Raw genomic sequence first — 23583 nt, forward strand, 5'->3', positions numbered from 1 at the left:
TAAAGGACCAAATGTGATAACCTCTCAGTATCTTATTAAAACCATAATGCCCAAAAGTAGAGAGAATATGGGTGAAATTGTCTGCCATAGAGGCAGGGGGGATGGGATGAGGGGGGATCATGGGGATAATGGTGGTGGAAAATGTGCACCGGTGGAGGGATAGGTGTTTGATCATTGCATGGTTGAAACTCAAATATTAAAGCTTTGTAACTATATCTCACAGTGACTCAATTTAAAAAGAAAAGAAAAGAAAAGAAAAGAAGTAAGCCCTGAGCACTGCTGAGTGTGACCCAAATAAACAAAAGAAAAATATATAGTGGCTAAACTAAAAATACAAGAAGTCAACCACAGAATGACAAAAGCCAAAGGCTGAACAGTGAATTCAAGGTAAAGTTTAAAAAGAACAGGAAAGGACTGGGGAAATAACTCAAATATATGGTATCCATACCTTGGAGAACTGACTTCAATACCTGACAATGCTGGATGTCCCTGGAGGCTCCCAGCACCATTGGGCTGAACACCAAATTGTCATGTCTACACTGTTAGAACAAGTATTGGCAGAACTGGCCTCAGGCTCTTGAGCACCACTGGAAAAGCCACTTCTCAACAACAAAAAAACACTGAAAATAAATTTTTAATGAAGAAAATTAAAGATATTTACAGGATAATATCACAGGGACTCCAGTAGGAGATAAAGAAGAGAAAGGGGAATAATTCTTTTTTTTTTGCTCTTTGGGTCACACCTGCGATGCACAAGGGTTATTCCTGGCTCTGCACTCAGGAATTATTCCTGGCAGTGCTCAGAGGACCATATGGGATGCTGGGAATCGAATCTGGATCAGCCGCATGCAAGGCAAATGCCCTACACGCTGTGCTATCACTCCAACCCCCAAAAGGGGAAGAATTCTTAGTTGAAGTTGAGACCTTCCTTAATCTGAGGAAGGGAATCTATACTCAGATACAAAATAAAAGAGTTCCAAACTTATCAAACCCAAATAAAACACATTGTAATTAAAATGGCTAAAGTCTAGGGGCTGGAGCGATAGCACAGCGGGTAGGGCGTTTGCCTTGCACGCGGCCGACCCGGGTTCAAATCCCAGCATCCCATATGGTCCCCTGGGCACGGCCAGGGGTAATTCCTGAGTGCAGAGCCAGGAGTAACCCCTGTGCATCGCCAGGTGTGACCCAAAAAGCAAAAAAAAAAATGGCTAAAGTCTAAAGGTGGCAATAAACAAAGCAATGATTAACATATAAGGAAATCTCTATTACAATCAGCAGATATATCAAATTAAATTCTATAGGATGAAAGGGAATGACCAGGTATATCCAAAGCATTGACAGAAAAAAATCTCCAAGAATAGACTATATAGCTAGATTATTACTCAAATTCAAAAGAAATTTGCATGTAAGTAGATCAACATGGACAGTATCATGGTAAGTAAAATGAGTCCGAGAGAGAGGGAAAGATATAGAATGACTACATCATTTGTGGAATATAAAGTAACAGTGTGGGAGACTAATTCCCAAGGATAATAGAGAAAAGGGCCAGGAGGATCGCTCCATGGCTTGGAAGCCAGCCTTACATGCTGGGGGAAAAGGCAGCTGGGATGGAGGAGGGAATACTAAGTGAATGACGCTTGGTGGGCTTGCTCAGGATGGGAGATGCGTGCTGAAAGTACATTATAGGTAGACCAAACATGATGGCCACTTAATACCTGTATTGCAAACCACAACACCCAAAAGGAGAGAGAGAGTAAAAGGGACTGTGCCTGCCACAAGGCAAGGGGCGGGGGGACAGGGTAGGGGTAGTAGGAGGGTTACTGGGAATATTGGTGGTGGTGAATGGGCACTGGTGGAGGGACGGATATTTGATCAGTGTATGACCAAAATGTAATCATATAAGTTTGTAACTATCTCAGTACTTCATTAAAAATTTAAATAAATAAATAAAAACAAAAGAGTAATAAAAAGCACTTTACAAAATGGGCCAGTGAGACAGTATAGGAGGTGAAGTATAGCTGACCCCAGTTCAATCGTTGGTACCACATATAGTTCCTTGGGTATTGCCAAGGGTCAATTCTGACCACAGAGACAGCAATATCCTAAGCACCACTCAGTGCAACCCAACCTTTCCCCACCCAAAAAAGGCACTTCAGATAAGCAACTGAAAAATAAGTTCATGGCCATTACACCAAACCTGAAAGAAAACTAAAGTCTTCTACACAAGATAAAGAAACCCCACTTGAAACTAGTAAGATCTTTAAAAAACATAAAATATGGAAAAGAAGGAGATAAACAATCAAGATTTTATATAGAATATAAACTTAGAACTCTAGATCTACACTCTAGATTAATATCTATGGTAATCTCGGACAAAAAGGTTTAAAAGAATCAAGAGAGCTGTGTAACCTGGTCACTACAAAAATAGCAGACATCAAAGTAAAATTGAAAAGCTGGAGAGACATGAAGGAAAGTACTTTCCTTGCTTGTAGACTCCTGAGCACCACCAAGATTGAGACCTCAGTAAAGAACAAGGAGTAAACCCTAAGCAGTGTGATGTGTAGTCCAAACCAAAACAAAGTAAACAGAAAAATATAATAAAGACACACAAACTAAAAAAAATACTACCAGAAACATATAGAAATTTACAGTAAATCATATACATCATTTCATTCATTGAATTCATTAATCAAAAGGCAGTGCATTCAGATGGATCAGAAAACAAAACCAAATGTTCTGATATTTAGAGGAGACCCACATAGAATTCAATCAAATTTAGGCTCAAAGCAAAAGACTGGAAATCAAAGAAGCAAATGGAAGCTTAAAAGAGGCAGGGAAAAGAGCTGGTAGTACATCGGGTAGAACTCTTGCCTTGCATGTGGCAAACCCAGGTTCAATTCTTGGCATCTCATATGGTCCCCTGTACACCTCTAGGAATAATATCCTGAGTGCAGAGCCAGGAGTAACCCCTGAATACTTAAGGGTGTGGTTCCCAATCCTCCCCCAAATTAAATAAAAAGTTAGGGAAAAGGTAACAGAAATCAAGGCTCGAAAATTTTAATACATCAAGAGTACTAACAGCATATATGCACCAAATGAATGCACAATAAAATATAGAGAAGTATGAGAGCCAAAGACAGCAGCACTTTTAAGCAGGAGAATAAAAACACCTGCCAGAACTTGAGAGATAATATACAGATTAAAATATATGCCTTACATAAGACTAGAAGGCTGGAGCAATAGCACAGCGGTTGGGTGTTCGCCTTTCACATGGCCGACCCTAGTTTGATTCCTCCGCCCCTCTCGGAGAGCCCGGCAAGCTACTGAGAGTATCGAGCCCACACGGCAGAGCCTGGCAAGCTACCCGTGGCGTATTGGATATGCCAAAAACAGTAACAATAATTCTCTCAATGAGAGACGTTACTGGTGCCCGCTCGGACAAATCGATGAGCAACGGGATGACAGTGACATAAGACTGGTAGCAGCTGCTACAACAGATCAAATTCTGGCACCGCATATGCTCCTCACCCCAAGCATGAACAGTGGTCCCTGAGCACAGAGCTAGATGTGGCTCCTATGCTCCCATGGATGGAAGTCTGGGTTACTGGTAAAATGCATGCCTTTCATGCATTAGATCTGGATTCAATCCCTGACACTTAAAACATTCTCACCATAGGACAGACCAACCACACAAAACATCATAAGGAAATAACCTTAAATAAGAAGTTTCCAACTTCTCTTGTTAAGATTTGGTGTAAATTCTCAATCCCCCAAGCTGAATAATCTTCATGGAATATACACCAGGATATACCACATAGTAGTTCACAAAACCAGTGTCAATTAAGTCAGGAAGATCGATCATATTAAGAATCTTATACACGAGAAATAGTACAGCAGGTAGAGTGCTTACCTTGCAGGTGGCTGACCTGGTTTCAATCCCCCACATCCCATATGGTCCCCTGAGCTCGCCAGAAGGGGGGTGGATAGCTCTAACATTTGGAAACTGAACAAACTACTCACTAATAATGACTGGATCAGGAAGATACCAAAGAAAAAATAAAAGGATTCCTCAAAAGGACAAATAGGAAGACTCAAATTATGAGAAGCAATGGGATACACTGAAAGGGGGAAGTTAAAAACACAGGCTTACATCAGATAAGAAATAAAAGCTTAAATTCCTCGCTCATTGCTTTAGAAACTAGTTATGAACTGCAACAATGGGACGCGAGGGTGCTCTCGGGAAGGTGGGCGGCACTGGCCCCGCTCGCCACCGAGATGTGATCCCGGGGGCCACACGTGTTCAGCCTCTCTGAAGCTGCACAAGCATGACTCCAGAGGCCAGTTAAACTACTTTTGGTACCGGCAGCTCCTTGCAGAATGTCTCCAGACCGAGAACTAAGCTGAGGCCCCATGCCTGTCCAGGAGGGGAAAGGTATTTCTCTCTCTCGTCTTTTCCTTGCGGGGCAAGGGGAGGGCATGGTGACCGCTATATTATGAGAACCACAGATGAGAGTTACAAGCTTGCAATGATCCAATATCTGGAAGAAATCTCCCTGGACTTAGTTGCTAAAATACAGAAATCCAAAACCACGCAGCTGCAATAGATTTCGTATCTCTTCATGGCAGGTCTGACCCTAATGGGGAATTCCTAACAATAATAGTGAGGTTTTTGTTGAAATATTGAATGTAACCAAAGTAAAGAGAAAGTAAAGTGAAATTTATCAGTTCCGGGGGTGGGAGGGAGGATGGGAGGTATACTGTTTTTTTTTTGTTGGTGGTGGTGGAATATGGGCACTGGTGAAGGGACAGTTGTTTCAGCATAGTATAACTAAGACTTAAGCCTGAAAGCATTGTAATTTTCCACATGGTGATTCAATAAAATAAAATTAAAAAAATTAAAAATAGAGCAAAACTCAAATACTAATTAAGAAAATAATCCAAAGGGTTCAATGAAACAGGAGGTGATTTTTTTAAATAAACATGAATGAGTAAGAGAGAAAAGACCCAAACAGATCAGAGATGAAAGTGGAGCAGTTACAACAGACACCAGAAACATAAAAGACTGTAAAATATTACTACGAACAACTCCATGCCACTAAGTTAGAGAACCTAAAAAATAGTGTGAATTCTTAGAATCATAAAACCTACCATTATTAAAGTAAAAAACTGAAATAGACCAATCACAAGTAAAGAAATTGAAACTATAAATCTTCCCAAGACCAAAAGCCCTGGTTGAAATGCTTTCAGTTCCACCAAACTTTCAAAGGCAAATTACTGCGTATTTTCCTCACCTTCTTTCAAAATATTAAAAAAACATAAATCCTTCCTAGTAGCTTATATAAAGGCAACACTGCAAAAAACAGACATAGATATTACTAAAAAAGAAAACAGCGTAATCAACATAGAGCTTCCATATGACCTAGTGATTCCACCTCTTGGCATCTACCCACAAAAGACAAAATAATTAATTCAAAGCACACCTATGTTTTTGTAGGGCTTAATTCAATGCTCAGGATATAGAAATAAACCAAATATCCAAGTACAGGTAGATGAAAAAGGAAGCTGTATAAATATAAAATGGAATACTATGCAGTTATTAGAAAAGATGAAGTCCTGCAGTTTGCTGCAACTTAGATGGAACTGAAAGAATTGTGTTAAGCAAAATAAGAGGGAGAACAAGAAATACCAGAAATCTCTCTCATGTGTCATAGACAATAAAACAAAAGGTGATAATAGACAATATCACACTTGATCTTAGCCAAAAGGCCGAGAAGCGATGATAATAGACAATATCAAATGATAACAAATGCTTGGCAATGGATTAGACAACTGAGAATACTAACCAAGAAGGGGACTGGGATGTGGGGAATGATGAGGGGAGTGGCAATTAATACAAGGACAGTGGTAGAAGATCTTAGGCACTTTTGTGATGGTGAGATGTGGAAACTGTGCATCAAAACCATAAACACTGACACTACTGTAAACATGTGACCTAAACTATAATCATTAAAAAATAATGTTAAAAGGCTGCTTAATAATGTTAGAAGGCTCAACAGGCTGGAGTGTATACTTTGCATGCAAGAGGCCTGGAATAGATTCCCAGCATGACCTGGTGTCCCGAGCACTCCCAGAAGGGAACCTCAGGCACAGAGCTGGGAGTGGCCCCTAAACACCACTAGGTGTGGTCCCCAAAGAAAAGCAAATGACAATTTTAAAGAAACTTAAAAAGAAAGGGAATAGTCAGTCAGTATAAATGAAAATAAACCTGTCTATGTAGTACATATAAACCTATTATCATATATATGATGTAAAAGACATTTTATCTATTGGCAGGTTACCTTTTCTTTTAGGTGGTGATTTATTTTGCTGCACATGAGTGTCTTATCATGGTCTAGTGCCATTTTTTATTCTTCATTTTCTTTTCCTTCCTTTTGAGTTAAATATCGAAAGACATCTATGAGGTCAATGCCAAGGGAGAAAATAATCTGTTTTATTCCATGTATTTTATTGTTTCCAGACTCATATCTGAAATATTTTAAATAGCTATATTTTCTGGAAAAATACCAAGGGGAATTGGAAAGGAATTTAATTTGGTTTGTATGTTGCTTCAGGAAAAGTATTCATTTAAAACTGTCATTCCTATAATCCCTGAACATAGAACATCTCTCCATTTCTTAGTGTCTTCTTGTACTACATATACTTGGACTGGAGTGATATCACAGTGGGTAGGGCGTTTGCCTTGCACACAGTCGACCTGGATTCGATTCCTCTGTCCTTCTCGGAGAGCCTGGCAAGCTACCGAGAGTATCCTGCCCACATGGCAGAGCCTGGCAAGCTATCCGTGGTGTATTTGATATGCCAAAATCACTAACAAGTCTCATAATGGAGACGTTACTGGTGCCCACTCAAGCAAATTGATGAACAACAGGATGACAGTGCTACATATACTCACATAAATCACCAACAATAACAAAAACAGTCCATACAAAGCATGATCTACATGGATATTTCTCCAAAGAACTCATCCAGGTGTCGAATAGGCATATAAAAAATGATCAACACTGCTAGTGACTATGGAAATACAAATTCAGAAAACCACTGGGACATCCATATATGCTTGTCAGTCTGGCCTTTATCAGAAAGACTGAAAATAGCACCACGTAAGAGAAGATACTATTGATGGGAATGTAAATTGGAACAGCCACTATGTTTTTTTTAAAAAAAGGAAATTTCTTAAGGTAATAAATAAAGTTATAATTATCTTATGATGCAGAAATTCCTTTTATTTATTACAAAATTCTGTGAAACACTGAATTGAAAAGCTTTGTCTCCCTTCACATATAGTACAACTCCATTTATTATAACCATGGCATGAAATAATGTATAAAGATGGATTACTAGATAAAAAACGTTGTGGTAAAAATAATTCAAAGAGGAAAAAAGATAAAATCTTTCTTCTTATCCAATAATATAAGTGGCACTGATGAGATTGTAATAGACAAATTTCAGGATTGCAAAAGACATACAAAAGGTAGATTCATTCCTAAACAGAACATAAAGAAACAAAGAAACATACTGATTTAAAACAACAGAAAACAACTAATGGACTATAATATAGGACTGGCCGTTACCAGAGGGGAAAGAAGTGGGGGCAGAAGGAATACAAAGAAGGTCAAGTTGACAGTTCTCGATAGTAGTAGAAATGTGATTGTGAATACCGCCATCGGTGATTCCGTGAACTCAGAGATGGGTGTTAGACCTGAATTAAGGTGTTTATGGCCAAAAAAAATAAAAATAAAAATAAAATTTGTAAAAATGAAAAAAAAAAAGAAAATAAACCTGTCTACTACAGCAGAACTGAGGTTACCAAGCGGGGAGAGGAAACAAGGATGAAGATGGGTTGGACAACATAAATAAAATTTCTGATAAGAATCTGAAAAGGGGGGCTGGAGTGATAGCAAAGCGGGTAGGGCGTTTGCCTTGCACGCGGCCGACCCGGGTTCAAATCCCAGCATCCCATATGGTCCCCTGAGCACCGCCAGGGGTGATTCCTGAGTGCAGAACCAGGAGTAACCCCTGTGCATCGCCAGGTGTGACCTAAAAACCAAAAAAAAAAGAATCTGAAAAGGGTCTGCGGAGACAAAGGGCTGAAGTAAATGCTTTGCACATAGGACACCCAGATTTGATCCCTCCAAGAACCACTGAGAGCATTGCCATTTGATTCCAAAACTAAAAATTTTCAAAACATAATGCTAGAAAATTAATTATAAAAACAAATCTTTGAGTATATAAAACACCTGAAGACTAAAACAAATACCACTGAATAAGGAAACTGAATGGGTCAATCAGGAAATCATAGAAGAAACTGTAAGTATTTTTTTAATTTTTAACCTCACCTGGCAGTGCTCAGGCAGACTTGGGGAACCACATAGGATGCTGAGGATTAAACCAGGGTCAGCCACATGCAAGGCAAGCACAAAATTTTCTGTACTATCATTTCAACCCTCTCCTTTTTAAAAATAAAAATGAGAATAAATAGGCCGAAGGGATAATATAGCAGATAAGGTGGATACCACACACAATCCCCTAAGAACTTCTTGGAGTGATCAATGAACACAGAAACAGGGTTAGTCCCTGAGCATTATGTGGCATGGCACAAAAACACAAAACCCCCAAATGTTAGTTTAAATAATATATTAAAAGTATTGGGTATTGTGAAAAAAATGGGATTTAGTCTAGGATGTAAAGTTGGTTCTACATATCAATTAAGGTGATCCCTGTATCACTGTATCACTGTCATCCCATTGTTTGATTTACTCGAGCGGGCACCAGTAACGTCTCCATTTTCCCAGCCCTGAGATTTTAGCAGCCTTTCCTTACTTGTCTTTCCCAACGATTGGAGGCTCTTTTGGGTCAGGGGAATGAGACCTGTTATTGTTACTGTATTTGGCATATTGAATACTCCACGGGGAGCTTGCTAGGCTCTTTCATGTGGGTGGGATACTCTTGGTAGCTTGCTGGACTCTCTAAGAGGTGTATATATATCTACACATATGTGTATATGTGTATATATATATATTTCCCTTTATGATGATGTGTCCAGGAATATGTTCACTCATGGGTGAGACTCGGCCCAAGCATGTGGAAAGTGGCCTAGAGCAAGGTGGTGGTGGGGTAGTGGAGGTAGGCTGTCAGGGCCGGGTCCCTTGGGGCAGGGAGGGTTCTCACCCACCCCCCTCTGGGGCACCCCTGGCATGGAGTCTGGTGGCATGGTTATGGGGGCCTCATTTTATGCTCCCTTTCAGGAGAAGCAGCCATGAGTTCTGGAGGGTGGCCAATGAGGAGGTTGTCTGGTGCCTGCAAAATGGGTGTGATCCCTGAGTCGCCGGAGATTGGGGGAAGCAAGCAGAGGATCTCTGCTTCTGGGTCCCACTGAGCCCAGAATCAAAGATCACAATGTTCCGTATTACCTGTGTTCTGTGGGACTTCACTCATGCGTGACGCTTGGCCCAAGTGTGTGTAAAGCGGCCTGGAGCGTGGCGGTGGTGGGGTAGTGGAGGCTGGCTGCAGGGGAGGTCAGCTGTTTGGGGCGGGAAGGGCTCTCACCCGATCCCTCTGGAGTGGAGTCTGGTGGCATACATATATAAGTGTGTGAAAAGACCAATATTGATTATCTACTGGTCAATCACAAACCAACCCAGAACAAAATGGAAAGCCCTCATTTATCATCTGCTTTTACAGTTCTGTGGGTTGACTGAAAGAAAAATTAGTAATTTGTCTTTCTCAAAAATATTTTAAAATAAAATAGCAATGACTGACAGTGACACTGTAGTACTACTCCCTTGATTATTTCCAGTCTTGAGAGTTTTATCTGCAAAGCTTTTTAATATATATATATATATATATATGTTAGATACTATGATTTGCAGTCTCTCAGTCTCTTAAAGGATTTCCTGCACCGCAGCCTCCACCAGTGTCCATTTCCATTCACCATTGTCCCAATTTGTGTCTTTCCTATCCCACCTACCAATCCTACCCACCCTCCCACCATGGCAAACATCTTACAAAAGACAGTTCTCCGTTTCTGTTGCCTCTGGGCATTTGTTATCCCACTGCCATGTTTCCTTATATATCACATAGGAAAGAGATTATTCTGTATGTGTTCCTTTTCCGACTGACTTCATTCAGTATAATACTTTCCAGATCCATCCATGTAGCAGGAAATTGCAAAATTCCATCTTTTTCTTATAGCTGAGTAGTATTCGCTCTCTCTCTATATATATATACACACACACACATATCTATGTAATATACATTTACTTATGTGTGCGTGTGTGATAGTTTCTTTTTCCAGTCACCTTTCTTGGGTACTTGTTTCCCAATTTTTGACTGGTTTGAATAGTGCTGCAATGAACACAGGAGTGCAGATACCTTTTCTGATTAGAGCTTTTGGGTCCTTTGGGTAAATGCCAGGAAGTTGACTTGCTGGATCATATGAAAGCTCAGTTCTTAGTTGTTCTGTAAAGTGTGCATATATGTCGTCAAGCATTTTTACCATCAATATTTACTGGTCCTCTTGAAAACTAGGCAGTGGCTCTCATTGTTCACATCACTAATGAAAAATTTTAAAAGTGGGGTTGAGGACCCACCTGCCATAGCTACTGCTATATCAACTCATCCACCAGCCCTGTTCCTCAAATTCATGAACTAATTTCTGAGGAGATACAACCAAGCAACTGAAGTTCATGGTGCCCACTCCCATGGCTAAACATTCTGGGGCACCCATTGGGAGGGGAGTCCAAATACCCTCTCTGCTGAAGCCCCAATAGTTGCACTCACACCCTCTGCTGCTGCCAGGCCAGTGGCTATGGCCTAACCCTTGCCTTCACTAAGAGTCTCTTGAAACTCTTCCCAGTTCTAGAGATTCTGAAGTTTCTGGAACATGTGGACGTGTTTGACACCTCCAAATTCCACAGTTCTAAGACTCCATTAGGTACACAACAAATTAGATAGAAAAGTAACAGAAGACTCAATTAACGACAAAAAGCTTAGTAAATCCTCAATGACTTAGCAACTCCATGGTGATATAACAATTTTCACAAATTTCCTTTCATTATTGAAGTAGTTTTGATAATTTCTTGAGGGGAAGTCCCTCAGGTGGTAGGATTGGTACTGAAACATCAAAAACCTGTAACAACTGTATTATGAAAAACCTTTTAAATCATGATGTTTAAATAAACAGGAAAAGTTTTGGCAGGAGTTGGGTAGATATTTCAAAGAGTTGAAGTAGTGCAAGTTTTAGCTGAAGTAGTGCAAGCCCCCCCAGCTTTGCCAGGAGGGTCCTGAGGACTCTAATACCACTGACCTGAGCAATACTACATCATCAGGCACAAGCACCAAACTCGCCAGTCTTGAATAGCTGAACCAAGTATTGCCAAGAATTGCTCCACCATCCCTCACAAGCTCAGTTCATCCCTGGATAGCTCAAGTCTTAGGGCTCAAGTCCAGAGGCTCTGGTTTTCCCAAGACGTCTGTTCCATTATCCAGATGATTAGTTTCTTGTATCTGTAACCACCTACAGAGAATTAAGGTGATATGCCATCAAATAAAATTTTAAAAAATTAAATCACAATTATCAATAGATGAGGAGAAATATTTGGCAAGATTCAACTTCTGTTGATGTTTAAAAACTTTCAACAAAATGAGGATGGAATAAATTTACCCTAATACGGGAAAGGCCATATACTGCAAACCCACAACTAACATCAAACTCAATGAGGAAAAACTGAGAACTGAAAAGATTATCTGCTCCTTGGTGGTGAGCATGGTGTGCTAACATTATATCACTAAATCACACCAGCATTTATATTCTTGTAATTCAATGTGACCTCAACAAAAACATTTTTCCTTTTTGTATTTTTTTGGGGGGCAACACCTGTCAGTGTTCAGGGCTTAATCCTGGCTCTGTACTCAGAATTCACTCCTGGTGGAGTTCAGGGACCATGTGTTGGGGGGTGGGGTCAAACTCAGGTCGACTGCATTCCAGGCAAATACCTTATCCACTGTATAATCACAATCACTCCAGCCCCCACAAAAGTATTAAAAAATTAGAAAATAAAAATGAGAGACCAGAGCAATAGTACAGTGGGTAGGGTGCTTGCCGGCACATGGCTGACTTAGATTCAATCTCAGGTACACTGTATCACTGTCATACCGTTGTTCTTTGATTTGCTCGAGTGGGCACCGGTAATGTCTCCATTACTCCTTTGGCGTGCTAGTGTAGCCTGATGGCATATTGGGGGCTCTTTCAGGATCAGGGGAATGAGGACCGTCGTTGTTACTGTTTTTGGCATATCGAGTACGCCACGGGTAGCTTGCCAGGCTCTGCCGTGCGGGCGGGATACTCTCGGTAGCTTACTGGGCTCTCCGAGAGGGATGCAGGTTTTGGGGGCAGTCTCTAATAGCCTTTACAGGTGTTCCCAGTCTACCGAATGTAAGCTTTTGGTCAACTTGCATGTTGTAACGATTTGAACACTGACAAACACGCACCTGTTTGTGTCTCTGGGCAGCATCTGAGACATCTGTGGCCTCAGGTTGATCTCCTTGAGGTTGATGGAGTGCGCCCAAAGGTTGTTGAGCAGCTGGCAGAGCAGGACCCTATCGCGGAGGGTCTTTGCCAGGTCAAATATCTGCACTGAGTCCCAGGTCACCCAGTGGTTGGCTGACAGCACCCCACTGCACGCATGCCGCTGCAGCTCTATATCCAGTGGCACTGTGACTCGGCCCAGCAAGGGCAGGTGGTGATGCTGCAGTCGCCACCGCGGTTTCTCGTTGCCCGATGCCATTTTGTCAGAATCTTGCAAAACAGCCGGCAATATCCATCAGGAATTACACCTAGAGTTCCAGCAGAGATCACAAGTAGAGTTCCATGCTTGGCGTGCTGAGCCACATGTTGTCTAAGGCGAGATGGTGAGCCGGGTTTGGGAGAGCACCAGGGGTTCAGGCAGTGTCAGCACCATTTTGCCTCCAATCTTTCTACATCTTGTCAGACATTTGAGACCTTGCCAATCTGTTGCCTCTCTAAAAAATCTATAGTTCATATATGTAGGGCCAAGAGGGGGGGGAGGGAGGGACTGAGGGAGAGAGAGAGAAGGAAGAGAGAGAAGGGAGAGAGGAGAGAGGTAATGAGGGAGGGAAAAAGAAGAAAGGAGAGAGAGGGAGAGAGAGCAAAAGAAAGGGAGGGAGAAAGAGAAGAAAGGAGGGAAGGAGGAGTGAGAGAGAAAGAGAAGAAAGGAGAGAGGGAGAAAGGAGAGAGAGAAGAAAGGAGAGAGGGAGAGAGAAGGGAGGGAGGGAGGAATGGAAGGAGAGAGGAAGAGAGGGAGAGGAAGAGAAAGAGAAGGAAGGAAAGAGGGAGGGGAGAGGGATTTGCGGCTCCCAAAGTTTAAAAATTAAAAAAGAGTGGAGTTGTGCCTCAGTGCTAATACATGAAACCCTGGATTTAGTCCTGGCACTGTAAAACTAGAAATAAAAATAAGGATGGGAGAGATAGCTCAAAGGGTTATATGCATGCTTAGCATGCAGGAGAACCAGGTTTAATTCCAGGTACCACATAGAATTATCCTCCAAGTACTTCCAGGAGTGACCCCACCCCAAGCACAAAATGTCACAGGAGTAGTCCCCAAGTACCACAGAGTGTGGTTCAAAGGAAAATGAATAAATATAGATTTTAAAACAGAAACAAGCTTTCATGATTCCAGGTACAGAATTTCTTTCACTACATAATCTGGGGATAAGTAACAGAAAACAATAGGATAAAAATTTCACAATACTCTTACAAAACTAGTTTCCTAGCTATAATAAATTCTTGAGGGCTAATCCATTTTGGTGCTTGACTTTGCTCACTTTATTTCCCAGGAGAATGCCTTGCTATATCTCCCAATTCCAAATCCTTCCCATGAACCTACTTACTTCCTCTTGATTGAAGTCTTTAAGAATTTCTTTTAACTCTTACAGAAGTTAAGGAGTTCTTTTAACTCTTACAGAACTGAGACAATTGATATCTGTCACAGAATTAACTTGATAATACTATTATCCTTGGAACCTGAATGATAGTCCAGGTGTAGGGCACTTGACTTGCAGGATGTGACTGAGTTCAATCCCTGGCTCTGCCAGGAGTGATCCCTGAGCACAGAGCGAGAAGTAAGTCCTGAAAACTGCTGGGTGTGGTCTAAACCAAACCAAAAACCTCCCATAGTATCTAAGTTTTAAAACCACAAATTTCATTTTAATCTTTTGTGTACTTTCCATGGTCCTAAGCAATACTAGAGCAGGAGTGGACAGAATACAAACAAAGCAAAACCTAGTGCTGATGTGAAAAAGAATCAAAGGCAAATGAAAAGTCACTATAACGGTTGGAGTGATGTTGCAGTGATAGTACAGTGGGTAGGGCATTTGCCTTATACGAGGCTGACCTGGGTTCGATCCCAAACATCTCATGGTTCCCTGAGCACTACTAGGAGTAATTCCTGAGCACAGAGTCAGGAGAAACCCCTTAGCATTGCCAGGTGTGGCCCAAAAACCAAACAACAAAAAAGTCAACTCAGTATTTGACTTGTGCAGAAGAGGGAGGAAAGTCACTGGGAAAAGTCTGCTTGGATTATAGAATAATTCCCACCTTTCAAATAGTAAATCAATGTGATATCAATGGAGTGCCTGCCATACACTGGAAACTATTCCAAGCTCATTTCATGTCCACTAATCTTGCAATAACATCAGGAGACAAATTGTCCCTTTTGTAGATTACAAGGTTCAGAGATTAGAGAACTTGACTCAGAGTTATAGATATAAAAAATGAAGTTAGTTAATAAGCACATCAAAAGACACTTAGTATCATTAATGACAATAAATAATCAAATTGAAAAACCAGTTAACACATACTAGGATGGCTGTAATTTTTTTAAATAGAAAATAACAACTTTTCATAAAGAGAAAATGAAATCCTCCCTATATACTGGCAGCAATGTAAAATCCTACAGTCACTTTAGAAAAGTTTGGCAGCATCTCAAATAGTTATAGACTTATTAAATGATCCTTAAAGTCTACTCCTAAGTACATAACCAAGAGAATTAGAAACATATGCTGGGCCAGAAAGATACTTCTAAAGGTTTAGTACACATGCTTTGCACTTAGGGGGCCTGTGTTTGATCCCTGGCAACGTATATTCACTGGAACATTTCTGAGAGCAATTCTCAAGCACTGATCCAGAAGAAGTCCCTAAGCACTCATGGGTATGGCCCAAACAACACAAAATACACTCAGAAAAAGTTACATGTGAATCCTCACAAAAGCATTATTTGTAATAGTGGAAAGTGAATACAAATTGAACATTCAATGAATGAAAAAATAAAATATGATATATCCATTCAAGAGAATCCTATTCACCCATTAAAAAATGAAGGGGTCAGGAATGCCTTTGCAGACATGAATTCAAGAGTTTGATCCCTACCACTGCTCTAATTGCCAAGTTCAAAACACAGTAATACTGATGCTGTGATTCCCCAGTACCACAGATGTGTGATCTCTATCTGATACTGGATCCAAAAAGTGTATGAGCACCACAATCAAGTATTCACAATCCAGAGAACCCTGGAGCCAATTGTGTAAACACCGAAGTCAACTTTGACCCTCAGACACTGCAACAGCAAAAGGGAAGGGAAAAATAAATTAGAATAAAGTACTGATTAATGCTACAACATGAATTTTGAAGACATAAAGTGAAAGAAGGCAGACAGGAATGTCCACATATTGCATGATTTCTTTAAAATATTCTATAAAATATTTAGAAAAGGAAAATCCATAAGAATAGAAATATTTATTAGTAGCTCCCAGGGATTAGTGGGGGATGGAGAATGGGAAATAGAGAATGAATGGTCAGTTACCAAGTTTACTTCTGTTTTTGTTTACTTTGGTTTTTGGACCACACCTGGCAATTCTCAGGGATTACTCCTTTCTCTGCACTCATTACTCCTGGAGGTGCTCAGGAGACCATATTGGATCGAACCTGGGTTGTGTGTGTGCAAGGCATGCCCCGTACCCGCTGTAATATTTTTCTGCCCTGGTACCACGTTTGTTTCTGAGGTGATGAAAATGTTCCGGAATTATAGTGGCCATAATTGTAAACTACAAATATACTAATAATGAGTTATATGCTTTATAATGGTGACATTTAACATGTATGAATTAAATCTTAACTTTTTTAAAAAATTGAATCACCATGAGATAGTTACAAAGTTGTTCTTGATTGGGTTTCGCATGAACAATGTTCCAATATCCATCCCTCCACCAGTGTATATTTCCCACCACCAATGCCCCCAGTTTTCCTCCTACCCACCTCTTCCCACTCCCCCACCCCACCAATCCCCATCTGCCTCTGTGGCAGGCATTTTTCTTCTTGGTCTCTCTCTCCTTTTGTGCATTATGGTTTGCAACTGGGTGGGAGCTCTGGGTTGCGTTATGTGACTGCTAGGGCTTCCAAGAGGTGTGGGAAGACCCTGAATGCCTGAAGATATCGGTTACAAAACCCACATACCCAAATTTTCAGCAGATTAATATCTTGGTGAGGTTTGTCCCGAGAGTGGAGTCTGGCTGGGGGAATGGCAATGATTTTTTATTGTGGGAGCAAGCAGCTGCCAGGGGGCTCTGTTTGGGTGGGCACCGGGTTGACTGGTGTACCTTCTGATGTACCCAGTTTGTATATCCTTGTGTGGGTCTGAGATTAATTGTGGCTTCTGATCATTTCTGAGATTTATTTATGGGTCTCAGAAGCAGGGTCGCTGGAAGAGCTTCCATGGTGCTGCTAGAGTTGGTTCATGAGGGTGACTACCAGTGCTTTCAAGAGTGTAGGTAAGTTGGGGGAGGTAGTCCATCCTGATTTTGAGAAGGCCTGGAAATTCCAGTTACAAAACCAGCATACCCAAATTTTCAGCAGCTTAGTATCTCTGTGAGGTCTGTCCTAGGACAGTGGAGTGGGCCCCATGGTGGGGACTTGAAGTGCCTCCTCATCTTCATACCTATGGAATCTCAACACCTGTGCTCACATTGGTGCTGAGTTGGGCCTGAAAAGCCCTGTTCAGGCCCTTTAAAACTCTGCTGTTTCCCACAAATAGCACAGAGAGATGCGGGACCTCCATTGGCTGGAAGTTGCTCCAGATTAATTTAATGGTGCTCTCCTTGAGTCTGAATATCAAAGAGGCACCCATGTTCACTCATGCAGAAATTTTGTGTCCCCATCAGCTGTTCCGAGCACTGATTGCTCCCATTTCTTTGGTACTGTCTGCTGTGCCGCCACCACTGAGGATTTCTTTTTCCACATTTCTCCTTTAATCCATTTGGATCTGACTTTTGTGCATGACATTAGAAAGAGGTATGAGTTCATTTTTTGCAGGTAGCTGTTCAGTTTTCCCAGCACCACTTGTTAAAGAGGCTTTCCTTGCTCTACTTCATAGTTCTTGCTACTTTGTTAAAGATTAAGTAATCATATACTGAGGGTCTGTGTCAGTAAGTCAACTCTAATTACTACTGCTTTGTAGTATAGTTTGAATTAGGGGAAGGTGATGTCCCTTTCTTCTTTCCCCCTAGTATTGCTTGAGCTATTCACGGGGTGAGGGAGTTATTGTTTCATATGAATTTCAGCAATGTTTTATCAATTTCTTTTAAAAAATGTCATGGATATCCTTTTAGGGACTGCAGTGAGTCTGTTTAATGCTTTGGGAAATAATGCCATTTTGACAATGTTAGTCCTCCCAATCCATGATCAGGGCATGTGTCTCCATTTCCTAGTGTCCTCTTTTATTTCTTTAAGTAGTGTTTTGTAGTTTTCTGTGTATAGGTCCCTCACCTCTTTAGCTAAGGTGATTCCAAGGTACTTGATTTTCTGAAACACAATTATGAAAGGGATTGTTTTATAAATATCTTTTTTCTCTTTCATTATTTGTATATAGGAAAGTCGTGGGCTTTTGGGTATTGATTTTGTACCCTGCCACTTTACTATACAAACTTACTCCTTCTAAGATCTTTTCTGTAGATTCTTTAGGATTTTCTAAGTACAGAATCATGTCATCTGCAAATTGTGAGAGCTTGACTTTTTCCTTTTCTATCTGAATGCCCTTGAAATCTTTTTCTTGCCTAACTGCTATGGCAAGTACTTCCAAATCTTAACTTTGTAAAGGTAGGATGCAAATTCTGCTCTCCCCACCAATCCAGGCTCCTTAATTCTAAATTTTTATTTTGGAAAAATCTAAACATGTAAAGGTAAGGAGAAAATACAAAGAACCTCAACAATACCTCTTGTCAGTTTTAATTACTACCAACACAGTCACTCTTGTTTCACCTGCTTGCTATCTTTATTTCTTGGAATTTTAAAATACATACTTTTAGGGGTTTTAAAATTTATATATATAAGTATAAAGTATATATTTTAAAATATATATATATACTTGCTTTGCTTTGCACATGGCCAATCTGGGTTGCATCCCTGGCATCTTATACAGTCCCCTGAGCAGACCCATATATACACACACACACACATATATATACACACACACTTTCAAAATTATAATAAAACTGCATACAAGTAATCACTATAGCCATTTTAAGTGTACTCATTAGTATTACTCTTATTGCTGCAAAATATATCTCCAGAACTTTTTCATGTAACAAATTTAAAACGGCCTCAATCCCTGTTCTCTTCCTGCAGACTCTAATGTGTTTAATAACAACTTTCACACTCTCTCTGCTTCCAGCCACTGGCAATCATCATTGTACTTTATTTCTATGATTGACTACTGTCATAACATATAACCATACATTATTTCTCTTTTTTGTGTGACTGGCTTATTTCACTTATCATATAGCCCTCGTTTTATCCATATTGTAGCATATGAGAGGATTTTCATGCTTTTAATATTACAAGAACAATATTGCATTGTACGAATATGCTATATTTTATTTCTTGATGATAATTAGGGTCGCTCTTCTTGGCTGCTGTGAATAGCAAATGAATAAAGATATATAAAATTCCTTCAACATCCTGCCCTGCTTTCAGTTCTCTTATATAAATACTTAGATTTGATGTATCAAAGAAATTTTATTTTTTAATATTTTAAGCTATCTCCACACTGTTTGTCAAAGAGGTTGTACACTTTTATAATCCCAGCTACAAGGGTTTCAAGTTATCTATAATTTCACCAAATTCTGCTGTTCTCTCTCTTAAAAAAATAGTAGCCATCCTATTACATATGAGGCAATCTGATTGTGGTTTTGATTCACATTTCTCTGATGATACAGAGCTTTTCATGATTGTTGGTCAGTTATTTAATACTATAAAAAACTTCCAGATATTAAAAATTAACAATATTATGACCAACAAAATAGCAATTTTCTTTTTTTATTTCTCTTCTGGTGTTTGGGATAAAACTAAAGGCCTAACATTTAAAGCATGTGTTCTACTACTGAACTATATCTCTGGCCTCAAAAATAGTACTTTTATTATTATTTATTTGGGAGCACACCAGTGTGACTTGGGGACTATTCCTGGCACCATGCTCAGGAGTGACTCCCTAGTGGTGCTCAAGGATCCATGTGGTGCCAGGATTCAAATCAGGATTGGCAGCATGCAAGGCAAGCACCTTACTTTCTGAACTCTTTCCCTTTTTAATGACATAATAAAAGTCCCTGTTATTCTTTTTGGGGAGGGGGATTTACTGTAGATACAGTTACACAGCTGTTCATGATTAGGTTTCAGTCATACTATATTCCAACACCCGTCCCTCCGCCAATGACATTTCCCACCACCAATGTCCCCAGCCAACCACTCCTCAGCCTGCCTCTATGGCAGTACTTTCCTTCTCTCTCTCCACTCTCTCTCTCCCCCACACACACACTTTGGGTATTATGGTTTACAATACAGATACTGATAGGTTATCTTGTATGAGACCAGTACCCAAGAACAGTAGAAATAAGGGCCAGGAGGACTGCTCTATGATGAATGCTTGCCACAAATACTTGTGTGGGAGGGCATTTGGGATAGAGAAGGGGCCACTGTGACAAAGATTGTTGGAAATGATCATTCTGGATAAGAACTGCATGCTGAAAATAGTTGTAAAGAAACCAATTTGTTAAATCTTTTTTCTTGGTGCGATGCCAGGGATCAAATCCAGGAGCCCACACATGCAAAATTCTGAACGACAGCCTCCATCTGACCATATTCTATTTTCCACAATTGCTTCAAAAATGTCTTTTGACAGTTTGTTTAAATGAGGATAAAGCAGGGTCCACATGATGCATTTCATAGATACAGCTCCTAACAATTTAAAGGTATAGATGTTGACTTTCCTCTTATTTAAATAATATTTAATTATTGCTGAATGCTATAATTTTTTTATTTGGGCCACACCCTGCAGTGATCAGGGCTACTCTGGCTCAATGCTGGAGGTGGGGGTCACTCCCAGTGGTGCTGGGGGAACTAATCAATGTTGGGAATTAAACTGGACCTCCTGTAATCAAAGGATGTACTCCAACCAATTGGGCTATCTCTGTAGCCCACAACACTTTTTAAAAATACTGAAGAAATACAAATTTCTCCAGAAATGCTACAGGGGCATTTAGACATAAAAGAAATTTAAGATGCATTTTTATCTCTCACTTCAAGTAGGACAAATAAAATTAACAGAAGATACCATGGGGAAATTTTAAAAACAATTTTAGTGGGAAAAATGTAAGAGAAAAAGCAGTAATGGTAAAGACCAATCCTCTTAATTATAGAACTAGCCAACTTTTTTTCGTTTTGTGCCAGACCTGATGCTCAGGGCTTACTTCTAGTTCTGAACTCAGGAGACTGAACCTGGAAGGCTTAGGGGAAAATATGAGGTGCTGGGGATTGAAACCAGGTCAGCAGCATGCAAGACAAATGCACCTGCTGTACTATTGCTAGGTTACCCAAGCAAATATTTTTGTTTGGGAAAAAGCAATATAAATAAATTCAAAAATCAAATACCAAAATGAAAACAAATTTGTAACTCACAGAGCAGTGAATCAAACTGTCTAAAGGAAAAGAGGCCAAATAACCCCAGAGAACATTTTGTTTTACCAAAACCCAAAAAAGTGCTGGGTTGATTTGCATGTAAGAGTCCCAGGCTCTATCCCAACACTGCATGGCTCCCCCATTTGGCACCACCTATCCTAAGGACAAAATTGTTGCTCACCCACAAATACTACTGGCGGTGATTCATATTAAAAATTAAGTTAAAAAAGGAAATGTGAGGGCCAGAGCAATAGAACATGGGTAAGGCATTTGCCTTGCATGTGACTGATCCAGGTCCAATCCTTACTATCCTAAGCACCGCCAGGGTAATTCCTGAGTGCAGAGCCAGGAGTAACACCTGAGCATCTCTGGGTATGAACCCAAAAGCCCCCAAACAAGGAATGTGTGTCAACAACCATTAGAGACTTCATCTTGTTCCTTGAAGATGTACTTTTAAAATTTATCAAACTCAGGGCAAGTGCTTTACCACCGAGTCACATCCTCAGACCAATATGTATTCCTTATGGCCTCTTACTGCTTCTTGGCCATTGCCTTGTCTCTAACTGTTCTCATGCATTGTATATATTTAATTGTAAAGCAGGTTTAATTACAAAGGGAATGGGGAAGAGCAAACACCAGACCTTCTAGAAAGATTCTTGAAGGTTAACATGCAGACCCCAGAAACAGATATTTTTTAACCACATTATCTCAAACTTTTACAAGGCACAGCCCATCATTTCCCAGGGTTCATTAACCACTAATACCAGGTGGACAGCCTCAAGACTAGACTCTTTTCTCTCCTTGGCCCGCTACCCATAATTTCCTTCTCACTTTTCCAACCCATTCTATAAATAAAGCTCAAACCCCAGCCTGAGGTTTTTTCCCTTTTTTCCTTTTAACATCAACCCTTGTCTGGAGTAATTGGCTTTCAAACAATGAGCATCCTAATCTCGGTTTGGTAACAAACTGTTCACTAGTCAGATCATTCAGCATGACAATTTGCAACTAATACAATAAATTAAACCCTGATCATAGCAAGAAAAAATCTTCTAGATGTACTCCACAGTGTAGTCACCTGCACATCCTAATTTGGAGTACATTATCTCTTTACTCTGTGGGACTTTTGCTCTCTTCATATTTCCTTGAAGAAATCTATTTTGTTTCACTGAAAAGTCTTCTAGTCACAATGGCTCTCAGAATAGCTGAACACCTTGGCTCTTTTCTGCATCTATGATCGTTAACTCCTATAAGCAGAATGGCAGCTCCTGGACCAAACTACTCTAGTTTAATTACTAATCTTTCCACTTTCCAGAATAAAATTATTTAGGCAATATTAAACAATAGTATCCCCAAATAACTAATCAGAAAAGCAAATTTGAAATTTCTGTAAAGAAAGCTAAGGATTGAGAATCTGAACATCTATTGCTACTTATGTTCAGTAAGTATGAATTGAGGGTCTACCAAATACCAGAACGCAGATTGAACAGAGGAGTATTCTCAATATGTGTGAGAAGTTATAAGCATATTGTAAATTCTTGTCCATTTTACTTATTTTATATTTAGAATTTCAGAAATATTGTTGAATAATATTTGCTGTAAAAACAACTAGCAGTATTTATCACTAGACTGTCAATTCCAAAAAGAAATCCAGGATTTTATTCACTGCTGTCTCTCTGGTGCATAAAACACTTGCATGGAGTAGGGGACCAATAAACTATTTTGATTTTATCTAAGATTTACTGAACTACAGGGTCAGAGAGATAGGAAGAGCGATTAAGTCACTTGACTTGCAACCCTGGCAAACTCAACTGAAGCCCTGCATACACTCCTGAGTATAATCAGGAGTGATCTCTGAGCAAAGCCAGCTGCAGTCACTGAGCACCATGGGGAATGGTCCAAAAACCACCAGGTACTTTTTATATCAGACACTAATGTAGATATGGGAAAACAGCAATAAACAAAAGTCAAAACTCCTGCTCTCATAGGGCAGTATTAATCTAGTGATTACTGCTTCACAGTAGACACTGAGCTAAGCAACATAAGACATGTATCATTTATCCTTCTAACCCCCCCTTTCATTTTTAATGGAGGAAATGGAAGCTTAAGAAATCTAATACCTTCTCCATTTTACACAAATATGGAATGCTTTTAGGTCTGACTTTAAAATAATGCTTGTTCCATCAAATACTTTGTCTCTTAAACAAAAATTGGGCCTATATTACTTGGAAGCAATTAATAACTTGATACAATAAACTCAAAACCAAGAGTGTCTATAGTGTAAGTCCATTAGTTACACAGAGTACATAATAGCTGTCTGTGACTGAACCCTATCTGAACCTAAAACGACCTGCATATATCATTGTTATTTAAAGTAACCTCACCTCAGAGAAATATTAGTTCCTGACTTCTTGTAATATCTGACCTCCTCCAATTTATTCCAGATTTTATTAAGATACTAATCTCATTCCCATCTACTATGTTAGGTATACCAAATCGGTGTCTGA

At 39.9% G+C, this 23583-nt stretch overlaps 1 protein-coding gene across 3 annotated transcripts in view; it reads right to left on the reverse strand.

Annotated features, from left to right (window-relative positions):
* The window catches only part of FAM120C (family with sequence similarity 120C), a 432369-nt gene that overhangs the window by 137626 nt on the left and 271160 nt on the right, over nt 1–23583 (reverse strand). The window contains exon 2 of one of the 3 annotated variants that reach the window (XM_055123235.1): nt 12810–12894. The exons of the other annotated variants lie outside the window; for them this stretch is intronic. Coding sequence (XP_054979210.1) covers nt 12889–12894 — 6 coding nt within the window. The 3' untranslated portion in view covers nt 12810–12888. Of the gene's footprint in view, nt 1–12809; nt 12895–23583 lie in introns of those variants that run through there. 3 annotated transcript variants of the gene reach the window in all.

This window comes from Sorex araneus, chromosome X (assembly GCF_027595985.1).
Source record: "Sorex araneus isolate mSorAra2 chromosome X, mSorAra2.pri, whole genome shotgun sequence".
Taxonomy (NCBI): Eukaryota; Metazoa; Chordata; class Mammalia; order Eulipotyphla; family Soricidae; genus Sorex; species Sorex araneus.